The 15,998-nt window shown below is 40.2% G+C and overlaps 1 protein-coding gene and 1 non-coding gene across 2 annotated transcripts in view; both read right to left on the bottom strand.

Annotated features, from left to right (window-relative positions):
* Positions 1-10,521, bottom strand: part of Kiaa1210 (KIAA1210 ortholog) — a 42,228-nt gene extending 31,707 nt beyond the window's left edge. The window contains exons 1-2 of the mRNA XM_026409056.1: positions 10,461-10,521; positions 4,310-4,478 (exon numbers count right to left, since the gene is read on the bottom strand). Coding sequence (XP_026264841.1) covers positions 4,310-4,478; positions 10,461-10,521 — 230 coding nt within the window. The remainder of the gene's footprint in view (positions 1-4,309; positions 4,479-10,460) is intronic.
* Positions 9,200-9,331, bottom strand: LOC113196973 (small nucleolar RNA SNORA61). The gene has a single exon (XR_003302634.1). It is a non-coding gene; the product is annotated as a small nucleolar RNA SNORA61 (small nucleolar RNA).
* Positions 10,522-15,998: the final 5,477 nt, after the last annotated feature.

Below are 15,998 nucleotides of genomic sequence, written 5' to 3'. Positions count from 1 at the left end.
GTCCCAGGAGTTCCACTCATAGTATATACCCAAGAGAAATAAAAACATATATCTACCCCAAAACTTGAATATAAATATTTATAACAACATTATTCATAATAGCCAAAGGGTGGAAACAACCCAAATATCCATCAACTGATAAATAGATAAAATATGATATATTCATGGAATGGTATACTATTTGGTAGGAAAAGGAATGAGGTTCAGAGGTATGCCAAAACATGGATGAATCTTGAAAACATTAAAAGAGTGAAAGAAGCCAGTCAAAATAGGTCAGGTATTGTATCATACCCTTTATGAGAAATGTGCACAATAGGCAAATCCATTGAAACAGAAAGCAGACTAGTAGTTGGTAAGAGGAGAATTATTGCTAGTGGGTACAGGGTTTCTTTGGGGAGTGATAAAATGTTCTAAACTTGGGGAATCATAATGGCTACACACGTAAAAGGTAGGATTTATAGCATGTGAATTCTATTCCAATAAAATACAAAATTATGAAGCTATTCCTATTAGGTGAGGAAGATGCATATATGCATAGCAAAGATGACATTAAGCATGAAAGGAAGGCAGGGGGGCTGGGGATGTGGCTCAAGCGGTAGCGCGCTCGCCTGGCATTCGTGAGGCCCGGGTTCGATCCTCAGCACCACATACAAACAAAGATGTTGTGTCCACCGAGAACTAAAAAATAAATATTAAAAAATTCTCTCTTGGGCTGGGATTGTGGCTCAGAGGTAGAGTGCTCACCTACCATGCGTGAGGCACTGGGTTCGATCCTCAGCACCACATAAAATAAAGATTATTTAAAAAAAAAAAATTCTCTCTCTCTCTCTCTCTCTCTCTCTCTCTCTCTCTCTCTCTCTCTCTCTCTCTGTCTCTCCCTCCCTCCCTCCTCTCTCTCTCAAAAAAAAAATGAAGGAAGGCAAGGCAGCGAGGGAAGGGGCAAGAGAGGATGGAAGGAAAGAGGAAGGGGGAGGAAAAAGAAAGCGAGCAAGCTACATGCTACAACATGGACGACCCTTGAAAAGATGCCAAGTGAAATAAAGATGATCTTTGTATTATTCCACTTATATTAAATGTTGAGAATTAGTGAATTTACAGAGGAAGAAAGTAGATCCCTGGTTCCTTAGGGATGGGGATAGAGGGGAATGGGGACTGATGGTTAATGGTATAAGGTTTCTTCAGGGAAGGATGGAAATGATTTAAAATTAGATAAAATAAATTTGTTTAAACTTGAGTACTTTTATGCTTATTACCTTCATTACAAAACAATAATTGTAGGTTGGCACTTTTAAAAATCTGTCTACAAATAGTAACTAGAGAAACAATTTGGATATTATAGGGCTGGCATTAGCCCTGTCCCTGTAATCCTATCTGGTTGTGGGGCCTGCACACAGGTGTGGTTAATCCCTACAAAACTCAGCTATCCAAATTGCCCTGATAATAAAGGAAACACACTCTGCTTTACTAAAACAGCAGTCCAGAAAAAAAGTAAGGCGACTCTCTGGATTAACACTTAATGGGCATATGTAACTGATCTAGCACTGACAGAAGATTGTTTTCACAAGTGTATATACCCACATAGACTCATTATGCATACATATCATTCATTCAGTGCTGCTCTATGGCCTGCTGGCTCCAATCAGGCTGAGAACCAGTATAACATCTGTAACTACCTTGCCTTCTGTGTTTTGTGCAGAAAAACCCAAAGGAAATCTCAGGCTACAAGTGGGCTTAGAAAACTCTCTCATTTCCATGCTGTGCATCAGCCAGAGTGAAGCTGTGGAACTGGTCCTATAGTGCCAAACTCTTCCTGATCAAGAGATGACATTAGTATCAGCTGTGGTCAAGTGTGTCAGAAACCAAAATTCTGGGCTGGGGTCATAGCTCAGTGGTAAAATCCTTGCCTAGCATAATGAGGCACTGGGTTTGATCCTCAGCACCACATAAAAATTTTAAAAAAGTATTGTGTCCATCCACAACTAAAAAAATACTAAAAAAAGAAACCAAAATCCTTCCCCCAACATATCTGGTATTCATTGATCTGCTCTCTGGAGAAGGAGGAAGAGGAGGAGGAGGAGGAAGTGGAGGAGGAGGAGGAGGAAGTGGAGGAAGTGGAGGAGGAGGAGGAGGAAGTGGAGGAGGAGGAGGAAGTGGAGGAGGAGGAGGAAGTGGAGGAGGAGGAAGAAGTGGAGGAGGAGGAAGTGGAGAAGGAGGAAGTGGAGGAGGAGGAAGTGGAGGAGGAGGAAGTGGAGGAGGAGGAGGAAGAGGAAGAGGAGGAGGAGGAGGAAGAGGAGGAGGGGAAAGAGGAGGAGGGTGAAGAGGAGGAGGAGGAGGCGAAAGAGGAAGAAACTACAACTCCAAACAAAATCTCAACCTTAATTAAGAGCAATAAAGAACATTACAACACCCATTAAGATATCAAATGAAGAATGGGATTTGACTATTCTATCAGATACATCTTAATGTAGTCTTGGAAATAGATACTAGTTCTATTGTACAGACCAGGAGAAAGCTGCCAATACGTCTGGTTATAATTGGTTGTTTCAGTAGATGAAAAATGAAGCTAATCTCCCTAAATTCTTCAGGGTTTTGTCCCTAGCACATTAGGCAAGAGATTGGGGTTGGGGGTGATCTTCAGAACCCAAGGTTATGTTCTTTTTTTTTTTTTTTGAGAGAGAGAGAGAGAGAGAGAGAGAGAATAATAATTCTTTTAATATTTATTTTTCAATTTTCAGTGGACACAACTTCCTTATTTTATTTTTATGTGGTGCTGAGGATTGAACCCAGTGCCCCGCGCATGCCAGGTGAGCGCATTACCACTTGAGCCACATCGACAGCCCTCTTTTTGTTCATTTATGCTCCTTACAAAAGGATATCAATCTCTTTCCCTTTCTCTCTCCCACTCTCATACACACACACTTCTTGTTCTTAAAGAATTTTTTTTCACAATAGTTTCATGCCTCGCATGTGCCAAGCAAGTGCTCTACAACTGAGCCACAACCCCAGCCCACACATTAATATGGAGAATACATCAGAGTAAATGGATCATTTTGAAGCAGAAATTGCAAGTAAGAAGGGGAGATTGTAGAACTTTGGTAGAGACAGTCCAATGAATTTTCAGAGACAATGAAAGTAAACCTGGACACCCCTTCCTCCTCACTCTCTGGTATTTAGCAAGGCCAGTGTTACGTCTTACTTATAGTTATGGTCTATAAAGCAATGGTCTATAATGTCATTACTTATGAGATATGGAAGAAGCCTCTGTATCCAAAACCATCTCTTGCATGGCAAGGCTACCACAAAGTCCTTACTCTTAATGCACTCTTTAAGGTCTTTCTTATGAAGCCATATATGTTATCAGGCCATTATGTCACAGAAGTGTTGGAAGGAGGGATTAAGAGCAGCATAACATGGTAGCTAGCTGTCTCACTGCCATCAAGCAAAGCCTTGAGAACATGAATGGCAGCACTGGTAAGTTCTGTCAGGAGTCCAGGAATTCTGCAGTTTAAGGCCAGGAGAACAGTCCCAAGAGAGCTTCATAGAAAAAGATTCAATGGATCCAGGGACAGCTGGGGGCACTAAATGCCCAGATAAAAAAGCACAATAAGATATTAAAATTAGGGCACTGCAGATTTTTTAAAAAACTGAATAGAAATGGCAGTGGTAGCTTAAAGTCTTCCACATATACCCTTTGTGACAAGTTAGGCTACTAGGGTGGAGGGAGCATGGGATTGGGCTTGCTTGCTTGCTTATATACTTTTATGGCAATGCAAGGATTTTTATGCTCAAGTCCCACCCCCTCCAACTCCATGGTTTTAATATCTGGGATTTTAATCATTCATTTTGAGATCTGGCTCCCCTTGACTAGATTTTCAGCTTACAGTCCAGGCACGCAAACCAGACTAAACCTTCTGAATGACGTAGGCCACACTTATGGTACAAAATAGGCCTCTAGTTCCTCATTAGCTGTAGGCCCCACATCTCGAGCTATTCTAGCTAGTACAGGAAGGGTTTCTGGATCTGTCTGTACCCTCTAACCCAATGCTCCTGAGGAATGGAGTGTGCGTTGATCATGTTCTAACCCACTGGGATGCTTAACCCAGACGACTCAGACAACAAATGTGTGCACAAAAAAGAGGCGCTGGACACAGCTGCCTTGGCAATGGCTGCAAGCCCAACCCCTAGCACCGTGGAGGCCAAGAGTCCATGAGACCAAATATCCATTGGTAATTTGCCAAAGGAGGGTCTAGACATAGCTGTTTGCCCTTATCCCAACCCAGTCCCTTTGCCCACCCCTACCTGAGCTTACCTAGGTTCACCAGGTTGGTCACCATCAACTTGCTTCAGAGAAGAGGTGTTAATATTGCTGTTGGACAAAGATGGCTTTAAGAGTCTCCCTCCCTGTAGGTCATCAGGGTCTTTTTTCTTTTTCTTGCCAAAAAAGCTCCTGAAGGCTTTAAATTTGGATTTCTTTTTTCCTGAAAATGAGAAATGAAAGTGAGGCAGAGTGTGATAGAGGAAGGAAAGGTAGGAAAGGAGACAGAGCCTTCAAAACTGAAACAAACACTGTGGATCTCACCCCCAGGGCCCACTGCACCTCTCTTTTGGTTTTTACCTCTCTTGGAAACTCAGTAACCAAGTATTTGAGATGCTGGCAAAAGAAGCAACCCAAACCATAGCTTTATGCAGCCTCTGTTGAAGTCAAACAAGGTATTCACTTGCTTCTCAATTTCAACCATTAATTAATATGCACACTGATAAATCCAAACCAATCAGCAATAGTTGAACAGCACACACAGTAGTGAATGCACACACACCTCTTTCTTTTCCTAAGAATTTCGTTTGCGTGAAGTGATGATTGAGCCAATGGAAGCACTTGGCACCTCCCAGATACCACACTGGTAGCTGGAGTGACTGCAATCCAGTGGAAGAGCCAAGTTCACACATGTGAAAACCACTTTCAAACCCTAAAAAATCTAAGCAGGAGCTGATACCACCCAGACCGTGTGCTGAAAAAATGCAGACCTAAAGTGTGAGTGCCATTGGTTGGTATGGTGAATGAACACTTCCTTGAGGAAGGAGTTTATGAGCAAGAGAGAGGGCTGGGAATAGGAAAGAAGAAAGGGTTTTCCAGGTGAAGAAGCTGCCTGTGCAAAAGCTATGTCAAACTCAGGTAACAAAGGGCTTTTCAAAGTGTGTTTGTATGTGTGTGTGTGTATGCATGTGTATGTGTGAGCGTGTGTACTGCTATGCATGTTGTTTAACTATTGCTACTTGGTTTGGATTTATCTACACAATTGTTGCCCTTTGCATTTGCAGATAAATGAACGTTTGCTCCATCTATAATAAGTACCAGGGCAACAGTGAGAAATGTGAGCTTTAAATGTCCCTAAGGCTCTCTCTGTTTGGGCTTTCTTTAATTTCCTAATAAACACATGTACATATCTATATCAGCAGAAGAGAAGAAGGGGAGGGGACTCAACCTACATTCTTCAGAGGGAAAGAATTAGCTGTTATTTCTCTCAGTGCAATGATTTACCAACTCAGGTGTCTCATTTCAATATTCAGCAGTCTGGTCTCTGGAAGGCCTCACCAGCATAGCAGTGCTGCAGTGGTGGTGAGAGGTCTGTACTAGGGAATTTTCAATACAGCTGCCATTTTGAAAAGTGTGATGGTATAATGGAAAGTACCACCCAAGAATCTGAAATCTGGAATCCTAGGCTTCAATCTGATATCAGTAGGCTCTGTGACTTTACTCTGGGTAAGTCACTCAATCCCTGTGGGACTCAGGAAAACACACTGGCTCAGCATCTCCCGAAGTGTGTTCAGAGGTATGCTCTAAAATTTTGTTATGTGAAAAGGGGATCTGCCAACCAGGCAATCTGGGAAATGTTGAATTAGACAAAGTTCATTGCTTTCCAATAAGACTTTGCTGAAACTTCAAAATGCTAATGTGTAGAAAAGGGAGGTCAGTTGAATAGAAGAAAGGTACCAGGGGATGGGAGGATGGGAGGAAGGAGGAAAGCGCTTGGGAGAGATATTGGCCAAATTATATTGTTATGTTGTGTGCATGTACTAATATATTACAACAAATCCCACCATTGTGTACAAATTAATGCACCAATAAAAGTGGAGAAAAAATAAAATTAAATTAAAAAATGTTTCTATGTTTAATGAAGAAACTGGGCAACAATATGGTCTCCCAAATGCACATAAGCAGAATATCTGGCAAAATGCAATTTTGGAAATGCTACCTAGGGTTCCTTCTAGCTCTGAAATGCTATGACCTATTTATATATTAATTACTCCTATTAGAAAGGTTTCTAAGCTGGGCATGGTGGCTCATACTTGTAATCCAAGTGACTCAGGAGGCTGAGGCCAGAGGATTTCAAGTATGTGGCCAGCCTCAGCAATTTAACAAGATCCTATCTCAAATAAATAAATAAATAAAAAGGACTAGGGATGTAGCTCAGTGGTAGAGTACCCCTGGGTCCAATCCCCAGTACCAGGGGAAAGAAAAAGTCAGTTTCCTAACCTTCAAGGATGCCATTAAATCTGTACAATTCATGCCTCTTTTCTCTAGACAAATAAAACTTGACTGTTATCACAATGAGTTTTTCATCTGAATACTCTCTAGTCTGTCCATTAATTCATTCATCTATTCAAAAATATTTATTAAGGTCAAACACTTACTCTGCTCTGGGTGTCAATGACAAAGGAATAAGATATGGTCCCTATATCTTAGTTACTGTCCCCACATCTGGGTATATTTAAAATGACCTTTAACCTCACAAACAGCATAGAGTAGGCTGGTTCAAAATCATCTCTATTTTGCTCTTGCGCCTTCTGTCTTAATCTCCTCACCTCCAAATGGTTTCTAAAACCTATGGAATTGTGAGGATTTTTGTAAAATTCTCATTAATACAATGACAATTTCACAGTTTGATGTTAGAAAATACTTCACAACAAACTCTCTGGGAAAATTCCTTGATACCTATTATTTGCCTATTGATGTGGTGCAAATACACATCCACTATGACCAACTTGAAGCTACCAACATGACATTTGGGAAGGAGATGGGCCCCATCTCCCAAGCCAGCCTGAACCACCTCCAACACACTGGTAAGTAATTCCCACCCAAGGAGGATGAGTTGGGCAGAAGGTCTCTCACAAACAGAAAGCAGCATGCTACATTTTAACCTTGGGAGATATTGCCATTTTCCAAACCGAAGGAACAAGATTTATTGATTCTTAACAAGTGGGTATCCTCCAGGCCTCCGAACCTTTATGCTCAGAACATAGTATAAAGAATGGTCTGAACATTCACTAGGTTTGGAAACACAGTGACTATTGTCTCTCTTGCTTTAAACCCCCAGAATGGAAGAGAGGAGGGCAAAGCTAGAGAATTTGGAGTTGCAAACCTGCTTCTCATAAATCAGCAAAGACAAAGAAAGGAGAATCAATAGCCAGTAGCTCCACAATCTATAATCACTGAATAGCTGAATAAAGCATTTCCAATTACCTCTTCAGGCTGTGAAACCAAATTTACCAAACATGATCATTGTACAAACAGACAAAACTATGCACTAAGATTTTTATGGTTCTGAATTAAGAAAATGACTTGTGACTTGTGACTGTAGCATGTACTAAAATTGAACATACATATATTCCAATTTTCTCCCAAATTTTCATTCTTTGTTGATAAGGAAAAAAGAACTTATTTCCCACAAGGATTCAAAACAGCTTAAGCAAGGTGTGTCTTTTCAATCATGGCCCTAGAAGAAAAGAATGCTTCCATTTCATATAGTATGGAAGTCACATAGCTTTTTTAAGCATGGAGTTGGGCAACACAGAGAGAAGGTAACTGCCAAACATGGTGGATTAGCAGCTTGTTGATCCACAGCAGTGAGATCACATCCTTAGTGGACAACCTGTTGCCGTGGCCAGGCATAATATGTCAGCTGCAGGAGTCTAAATCTTCATTCTGTTTTTTTTTTGTTTTTTGTTTTTTGTTTTTTGTTTTTTTTTTACTTCTTTTCTCCCAGTACTGGGGATCACACCCAGGGCCTCACACATGCTAGGCAAGCACTCTACCACAAACCTATATCCCCAGCCTCTTCAGTTTGCTTTTGATTAAAACACCCCAGTAATCCTGACTTCAATAGGTCTCCAGGTACGGAGATGAGCTCTGGTCTCAGCTCTGGAAATGAGATGCAAATCTGGGAACAATCCACATGCTATGTTTTTTTTTTTTTGTTGTTGTTTTTTTGTTGTTTTTTTTTTTTTTGGTGGGGAGCAGGGTACTGGAGATTGAACCCAGGGGTGCTTAACCATTGAACCACATTCCCAGCCCTTTTTATTTTTTATTTTGAGACATGGTCTCTCTAGTTGCTCAGAGCCTCACTAAGTTGCTAAGGCTGGCCTCAAACTTGCAATCCTCCTGCCTCAGCCTCCTGAACAACTGGGATTATAGGAGTGTGCCACCACACCCAGTACTATGCTGCTTTTGAAACCCTGATGGAATTCAACATGGTTGACATATATTCAAATGCATTTCTTTTTTGTTGTTGTTGTTTATTTATTTTTATGTGGTGCTGAGGATCGAACCCAGTGCTTTACCATGGGCAAGGCAAGCGTTCTACGGCTGAGCCCCAGCCCCAGCACCCATAATTAAGCATTTCAAGCTTTCTTTTTAAAGTGTTGCCCTTATACTACCAGAAGTTGAGCCCTGTAAAGTCTGCCTTTCAAAAATTAATAAAAGTACAAAGGATAGATAGGCCTAGACAGCAGGTAGGAATCAAAACCCATATTTGTATTCAGCAATGTTTACATAGGCCACCTATATACTGGGCAACTTATGCTGCCAAAAAGAATAGCAGTCATGGTCAGTGAACTGAAAACTGAGAGCTGGCAGTTATCTGGACTTCTTCTATAACAAAGCCATTGACTTCTCTGTCTAAGCCCAAGGACTGTGTATTCCCAAACAGCAAATAGCTTTCAGTATTATCACCCGTGAAAGCCTACAGCATGTTACATGCCAGAAAATAACCCAAAGAAATCACAGCTAAATCCAAAGAAGAAATTGTTGCTTTTTAGTTATATATTTGCTTATCCACTATACATGTAGGCAGCCCATCTAGGTTGAATTTAGCTTTAAAAATGGAACAACCATTGCTACCTGAAAAGAAAACATCTTTTACCCTGCTTGAAATTAGCTCACATACTATGTACCAAACTGCAAAACTTTGAGGTCAACTTCAGTATGATTTGTCCTTCTTTTGCAAACACCAAGACCAGTGTTCAGAGCTGATAAGAAAGGGAACGAGAGGTTAAAGAAAACATGTCTTACTAACCTTTCTCCCCTTTAACCTCCTAGTAGCCATCTTATTCTCTCGCCAGCACTGACTAGTTCTAAAAATATACCTAAATCTTTTATCTTGAAAGAATCTTGAGAACAGAGAAAAGGCATTTCCTTAATGTACACTCACCTTTTTCTGTAGGCATTTGTCTAGCTCAACGATAGATCCATTGGCTTGGTAGTTGGATCTGCCTTGGTCAGGAGACCTTTCATTCATTTACTCATCCATTCACTTATTAAATGTTTTGGAGTGCCTGATCACTCTCTCTGAGACTTAAAACTAAGCAGCAGTATCAAAGAGATGAAGAAGACACAAGTCTTGCATTTAAGGATCGGTGACCATCCTCAGCATCCCTTGACCCACATATTAAGTGAAGTCAGACCTCCAGGAAGTCACAAGGTGGTTCCAATCTCTCTGTCCTTCTTGACAAAGTCTTCTGCACCATATACAACTAAAGAAAACTCAGCAAAAAGAAAAAACAACCTGAAGAATAACCAATCCACTGTTAAATTCAGTTCTGACTCTAAAAGCAATGTCTCATTTTGTGTCTTTCTCTATTGTGTGTATAGCAAAATCTTATCACTATTTGTCACTTTTATATCCTTTTCTACTACTCCGTTTATGACACCTGTCACTCAGAGAAGGAACCACAATTTAGACAATGAATATATATCTGCTAAGTTTTGTAAAAGAGAATTTTTTTGTAAATTGAATCTTATTTAACAGAAGTGTGAGGTGGGATCTTTTGTTCCTATCACCCTTTACTCCTAAAATCCCAAATTCCTCCATTTGTTAAACATGGATTACTATCTACCATAAAACCTCAGTTGAACCTGTCAAGTCATGGGCTATTCTGATTTTTTTTTCCAAAGAAGATTGCAGACACACCGACAGACCATCAGAGTTGGAGATGACAGAGAAAAGGTTAGAAAACTGAAAAGTATATATGAAGTCAGTCTATTGTTATTAGAAATTTCATATGAACTTATTTTCTTACAACTTGGTTCTTTTTCCTAGGAGCTTTACAACTTGGTTCTTTTTCCTAGGAGCTGAACACAGTAAATCTAGTTTTAGTTATCACGATTTTATTGAGTGACTTACCCTCATCGCTGGTCTCCACAATTTCTGTACAGCTAGGAACATCAGTTAGTGACTCAGCCATACTAGGATCACTAAAAGAAAATACAGAGCAAGAGAAAGATCATTGTTTGATATCCAGGATCTGCTGTTGTTTCACCCTACCCCTTATGCTTCAGTTAGATTCTGAAACTATTCAAAAAATGTACAAGTAGAATCACCATTAGGGAGAATTGGACTCTTAAAAATTCAATGATTCTGTTAATATGAAATGTCCAGAATTGACAAATACATAGACATAGGAAATGTCTTATTTAGGGTTAGGGTGATGGGGCTTTTGGGGGTGACAGATTAAAAATCCCTACGATTTTCCTGGCCATTGTAATAAACATGGCAGCATCCCTACTTCCTGTCACTAAGGAAGACTTTTTAGATGTTGGGAAAATAAACTATCTCTGAGTTTTATGGAAGCCCATAGAAAAGGAGCCTGTAACCCAAACACCAGGTCATACTAGGCTGACCTTGCTCTTAACCCACCACGTTTGGTGTTAGAAGAAAAGAAAATAACCACTAAAGAGAAAACTCTGGAAGACAAAAGGCAAAACAAAGAGGGCATTGTGACAGCATCCAAACCCCTAGAGCACTAAGAGAACCATTCAATCTAACCTCGAGTTTAGATGGTCTGAAATTCTTTCTGGCATGTTTGCCTTATTTCTCCAACCAAATCCTAAAGGCCCTAAGGATAACACCACCATCATCCCCTCAGCTGGGACATGTGGAACTGTCTCTCCCCCAACAAAACACACCAATCTCCCTGTGATTTCAATCTCTCTTCCTATTACCACAACAGCTGTCTGCTTCTTTTTAAAGCAAAACTCAACAAAAGAGTTATCCATACTCACTGTATTAGGTCCTTACTTTCTATGCTCTTGATAACTCTCCATCCAACCAGGCTTCCAAAGCCAACTGCTTCCAAAACCCACCACTAAAACTGCTCTTGTTAAATTCAGCAGTTGCCTCACCTTCTGGAAGCTTCTGACTTTTCTTTTGGGCACTCCTCCTTTTTTGAATAATTTTATCACTTGCCTTTTGGAACATCACACTCCCCCAATTTTCTGCTTACCTTATTGGTTGTTCCTTCTCAGTCTCCTTTTCTGAATCTTGAGCCTCTCCCTGACTTTGAAATGTTGTATCATCAAGGCTCTGTCCTTGGCCTTCTCTGTCATTTACAATCATTTCCTAGACCAGTCACATTAAATAGCAATGTCAACATTAGCATAATTACAAGCCATATATGTAATTTTAAATTTTCTAGTGACCACATTTTTAAAAGTAATGTTAATAATAATCAGGTGGGATCACATTTAATAATATATTTTATTTAGTCCAATATAACCAATATGTTATTTCTACATTAATGATGTATTTTAAATCCTTCTTTTCATACTAAGCTGCCACATCATTTGCATGAACCCCTTACTCAAACTCCTCCTTTCCCAGTCAGTGACTTGTCATTAAGCTCAGAGTAAAATCCCAGCCTCTTACCATGGGTCTTATGTGATCTGGCTCTATGTCCATTTCCCCACTGACCCACCAAGCCTGCTACTCTCCTACCTTGTCCCTGGGCTCCAATATACCAAGACTCTTTCAATCTCAGGATCTATTTTATTTTTTATTTGTTCTTTGAGTTATAAATCTCAGGATCTTTACATTAGCTGCTCCCTTGCCTGGAGGGCTCTTTCCCAAGACAGGTATATGTAGCATTCACACATTCAGTATTACTCCCCTTGGTGAGCACTTCCATCATCATCCTAGTTAGAGCACCCCCATTTCTCCATCCCATTGTCCTTTATCAATATCTTCACAACACTTCTCACTACCTGAAATTATATCCCACATTTTTTAAATATTTATTTTTTTAGTTTTAGGTGGATACAATATCTTTATTTTATTTTTATATGGTGGTGAGGATTGAACCCAGTGCCTCACACATGCTAGGTGAGCATTCTACCACTTGAGCCACAACCCCAGCGTAATTATATCCCATATTAATAACTTATTTTCTAGTTTCTCATCTGTTTATGTTACTAGAATATACACACCATGAAGTCAGGAGATTTGTCTATTCCATTCACCACTGATTCTTCCATCACCTAGAATGGAAGTCACAGGATTTACTGGAGGATTTGACATACAATGTGAGGGGAATAGCAGACTCTATAAATATTTGTTGGATGAGTGCATAAATTCAATAAAAGAAAGGGAAGAAATCTAAGAGCTGCTTCTGTAGTCAGCAATAGAAATAGAGGCATGCTAGTGGAGACAGAGAAGGACTCATTCTGGTGGAGAAACTCCCTTGTTCTCAATTTAGCAGAACCTGCCCTCTTCTCCAGCCAGGTGGGCCTCACCCCTCCCTGGGTGATTTGCCTGTGCAGAACATTCTTGGGTCCTTCTAATCCTTGATGCATAGAGCATATTCCCGGGAGTCCCAGCCATATGAACCCTGGGTGTGGATCTTCATTCTAGGCCAGGACACTCACAGAAGAGAAAGGGGTTTCTCTTCCTACTTAACAGCCACCATCCCTGACAGAAGTTCTTTCTTTTTGTTCTCAGGCTGACCTTACTAAATAGAACCTTGCTTCCTGATATGGTTTGGAACTAGACAGTCCTCCAAAGTCATATGTGCTTAAGGTTTGGTCCCCAATGCAGTTATGTCCAGCAGTAGAGTCTTTGGAAGGTGATTGTATCATTCAGGCTCTGATCTCATTGTAGACTGATCCATTGACGGATTCATAGCTCAGTGGGTTTGATGGGAAAGGGCTTTGTTATAAAAGCAAATTTTCTCTTTGCTTCCTGTTCACCATGAACTCAGCAGCTTTCCTCTAGTATATGCTTCAACCATGATGTGCTACCTCAACACAGGCCTAAAAGTAACCAGACCAAATGACCACAGACTGAAACCTCTGAAACTGAGCCAAAATAAATCTTTCCTCCCTTAAGTTGATCTTTCTCCGGTATATTATAACAGTGACATAAAGCTAACACACTTCCCAAGTATTTCCTCATAAAGGCGTGTATTTCTCTTATGATTCTCATTGTGGCTAACATGAATTTTAAAAAAGTTGTTCCTTAATTATACCAGTACTCATTAATTATGGCCTTGGGCCTGACTCATCCATATTTCTATTTATGATATCCAGCAAAAACTTTAGGCCCACTATAATCTTGTGTTCCCTGAAGCCCTCCGGTCTCCCAGCAGCCCACCTTCACTCACATTGTCATGGTCTGGTCACCCAAAATCAGAATCATCGGTCATTCATAAACATAGCACGTTCTTCTTTCTCCGTGATCTATACAGGCTTTCCACTTAGCCTGGAACACCATCCTTTTAATCCAACATCCTTGTAGTCATACACATTCTTTAAGACCCGGATCAAATGTTGCCACTTCTGCTCCGGGCTTTTTTTCCCCTTTCTTGTGGGTTCTTTTATTGTTGATACTATGCTTCTTGTCTTATGAGGTTTTTTTTTTTCTTTTTTTTTTTTTTTTTTTGGTGTGTAATCTTTTCGTTCTTTTTAGATATACATGACAGTAGAGTGTATTTTGGCATATTATACATACATAGAGTATAACTCATCCTAATTAAGATTCTATTCTTGTGGTTGAATATGACATGGAGTTATACTGGTCATGTATTCACATATGAACATAGGAAGGTTATGTCTGATTCTCTACTGTCTTTTGAATTCCCATCCCCTCCATTCCCTTCATTCTCCTTTGTCAATCCAATGAACTTCTACACTTCCCCTCCCTAGCCTCCCTTGTTGTGTCAGGGAGAACATTCAGCTTTTGTTCTTTTGGGATTGGCTTATTTCACTTAGCATGATAGTCTCCAGTTCCATCCATTTACTGGCAAATGCCATAATTTCATTCTTCTTTAAGGCTGAGTATTATTCCATTGTGTATATATCCACATTTTCTCTATCCAGTCATCTGCTGAAGAGTACCTAGGTTGGTTCCATAGCTTAGCTATTGTAAATTGAACTGCTATAAACATGGATGTGGGTGTGTCACTGTAGACTGCTGATTTTAAGTCCTTCAGGTATAAACCAAGCAGTGGGATAGCTGGGTCAAATGGTGGTCCCATTCCAAGTTTTCTGAGGAATCTTCATACTGCTGTCCATAGTGGTTGCACCAACTTGCAGTCCCACCAGCAAATGTATGAGTTTCCCCTTTCCCCACATCCTTGACAACATTTATTATTACTTGTATTATTGACAATTGTCATTCTGCCCATACTTTTGCCATAACTGATGTCACTTTGAGGACAGGGACCACATTTTGCTTATCTGAGTATCACCAGTACCTAGCATGATACTAAGCACATAGAAAGTGCTCATTGCATGTATTAGTGAAAGGATGAATACGGGAGCAAGTAGGGAAGAGTATTAGTGTAGCAAATAGGAGGCAGGGAAAAAAGTGATCCCCTTGTTTGAACATATGGGGACACACTTTAAGTAAAAGGCTTCTTTGCATGAAATCCTATGAAAAAGCTGGTTACACAAGTAAGGAAAGAAGATATACAAGTTTTTTCTTCCTTCAGTACATGATGAGAGACCTTCACAGCCACTTCCAAGGAGCATAAGCAGTCATGTAATAATAATAATCAGGAAGACTGTTCCAGCAGAGATATAAATTGCATATCAAGTCACAATTAAACTGCTTCTTGGCCTGAGGTTGCGGCTCAGTGGTAGAGCGCTTGCCTAGCATGTGTGAAGCACTGGGTTCAATCCTCAGCGCTGCATATAAATAAATAAATTTATAAAATAAAGGCCCATTAATAACTAAAAAATATTTTTAAAATAATGCTTCTCTAGGGCTGGGATTGTGGCTCAGTGGTAGAGCTCTTACCTCGCATGTGTAAGGCACTGGGTTCAACCTTCAGCACTACATAAAAATAAATCACCAAATAAATGCTTTGTGTCCATCTACAACTAAAAAAAAAATTAAATGCTTATCTAGGCCAACCCCAAATGCTCAGGTTCCAAAGTTGCTCTTTCCTTTTTAGCTGTCTCACTTGATAACTGGACAAGAGCTCTAGAAGTTTTTAAAAAGGGGGAGAAAGAGGGAAACAGGCCTGTCTTCCAAGTCTTCCAAGGTTATTGAAATTGTTTAACCACATCCTGGTTTAGGTTAAAGGATTCAGAAGACTGTGCTTGACAGCTCTGCTGCCTTCCTAGAATGGAGAGTACTAATAGAAAGCAGCTGTCCTTGTGTTTTGTTTTTTTTAACAATCTAATAGAATGAAACGATTTTCATACAGTTGGTGGTATATGGAATTTTAGGTTAGCCTCCAAGATTTTCACCCCTAGTAGGCATGAATGTGGGTGGACCTAACCTAATCAAGTGAGCCCTTTAAAAGGGATCTATGGGTCAAAGAGATTTAACCCCGAAGCCCATGCTGTCTTCTTGGCCTTGAAGGGACAAACTGTCAGGTTGTGGAGAGCCACCTGGCAGGCAGCCACTAGTAGCTGAGAGTAACCCTCAGTTGAACTGCCACCA

The sequence above is a fragment of the Urocitellus parryii genome, chromosome X (genome assembly GCF_045843805.1).
Source record: "Urocitellus parryii isolate mUroPar1 chromosome X, mUroPar1.hap1, whole genome shotgun sequence".
Lineage (NCBI taxonomy): Eukaryota > Metazoa > Chordata > Mammalia > Rodentia > Sciuridae > Urocitellus > Urocitellus parryii.
This window is presented reverse-complemented; position numbering and strand designations above follow the sequence as displayed.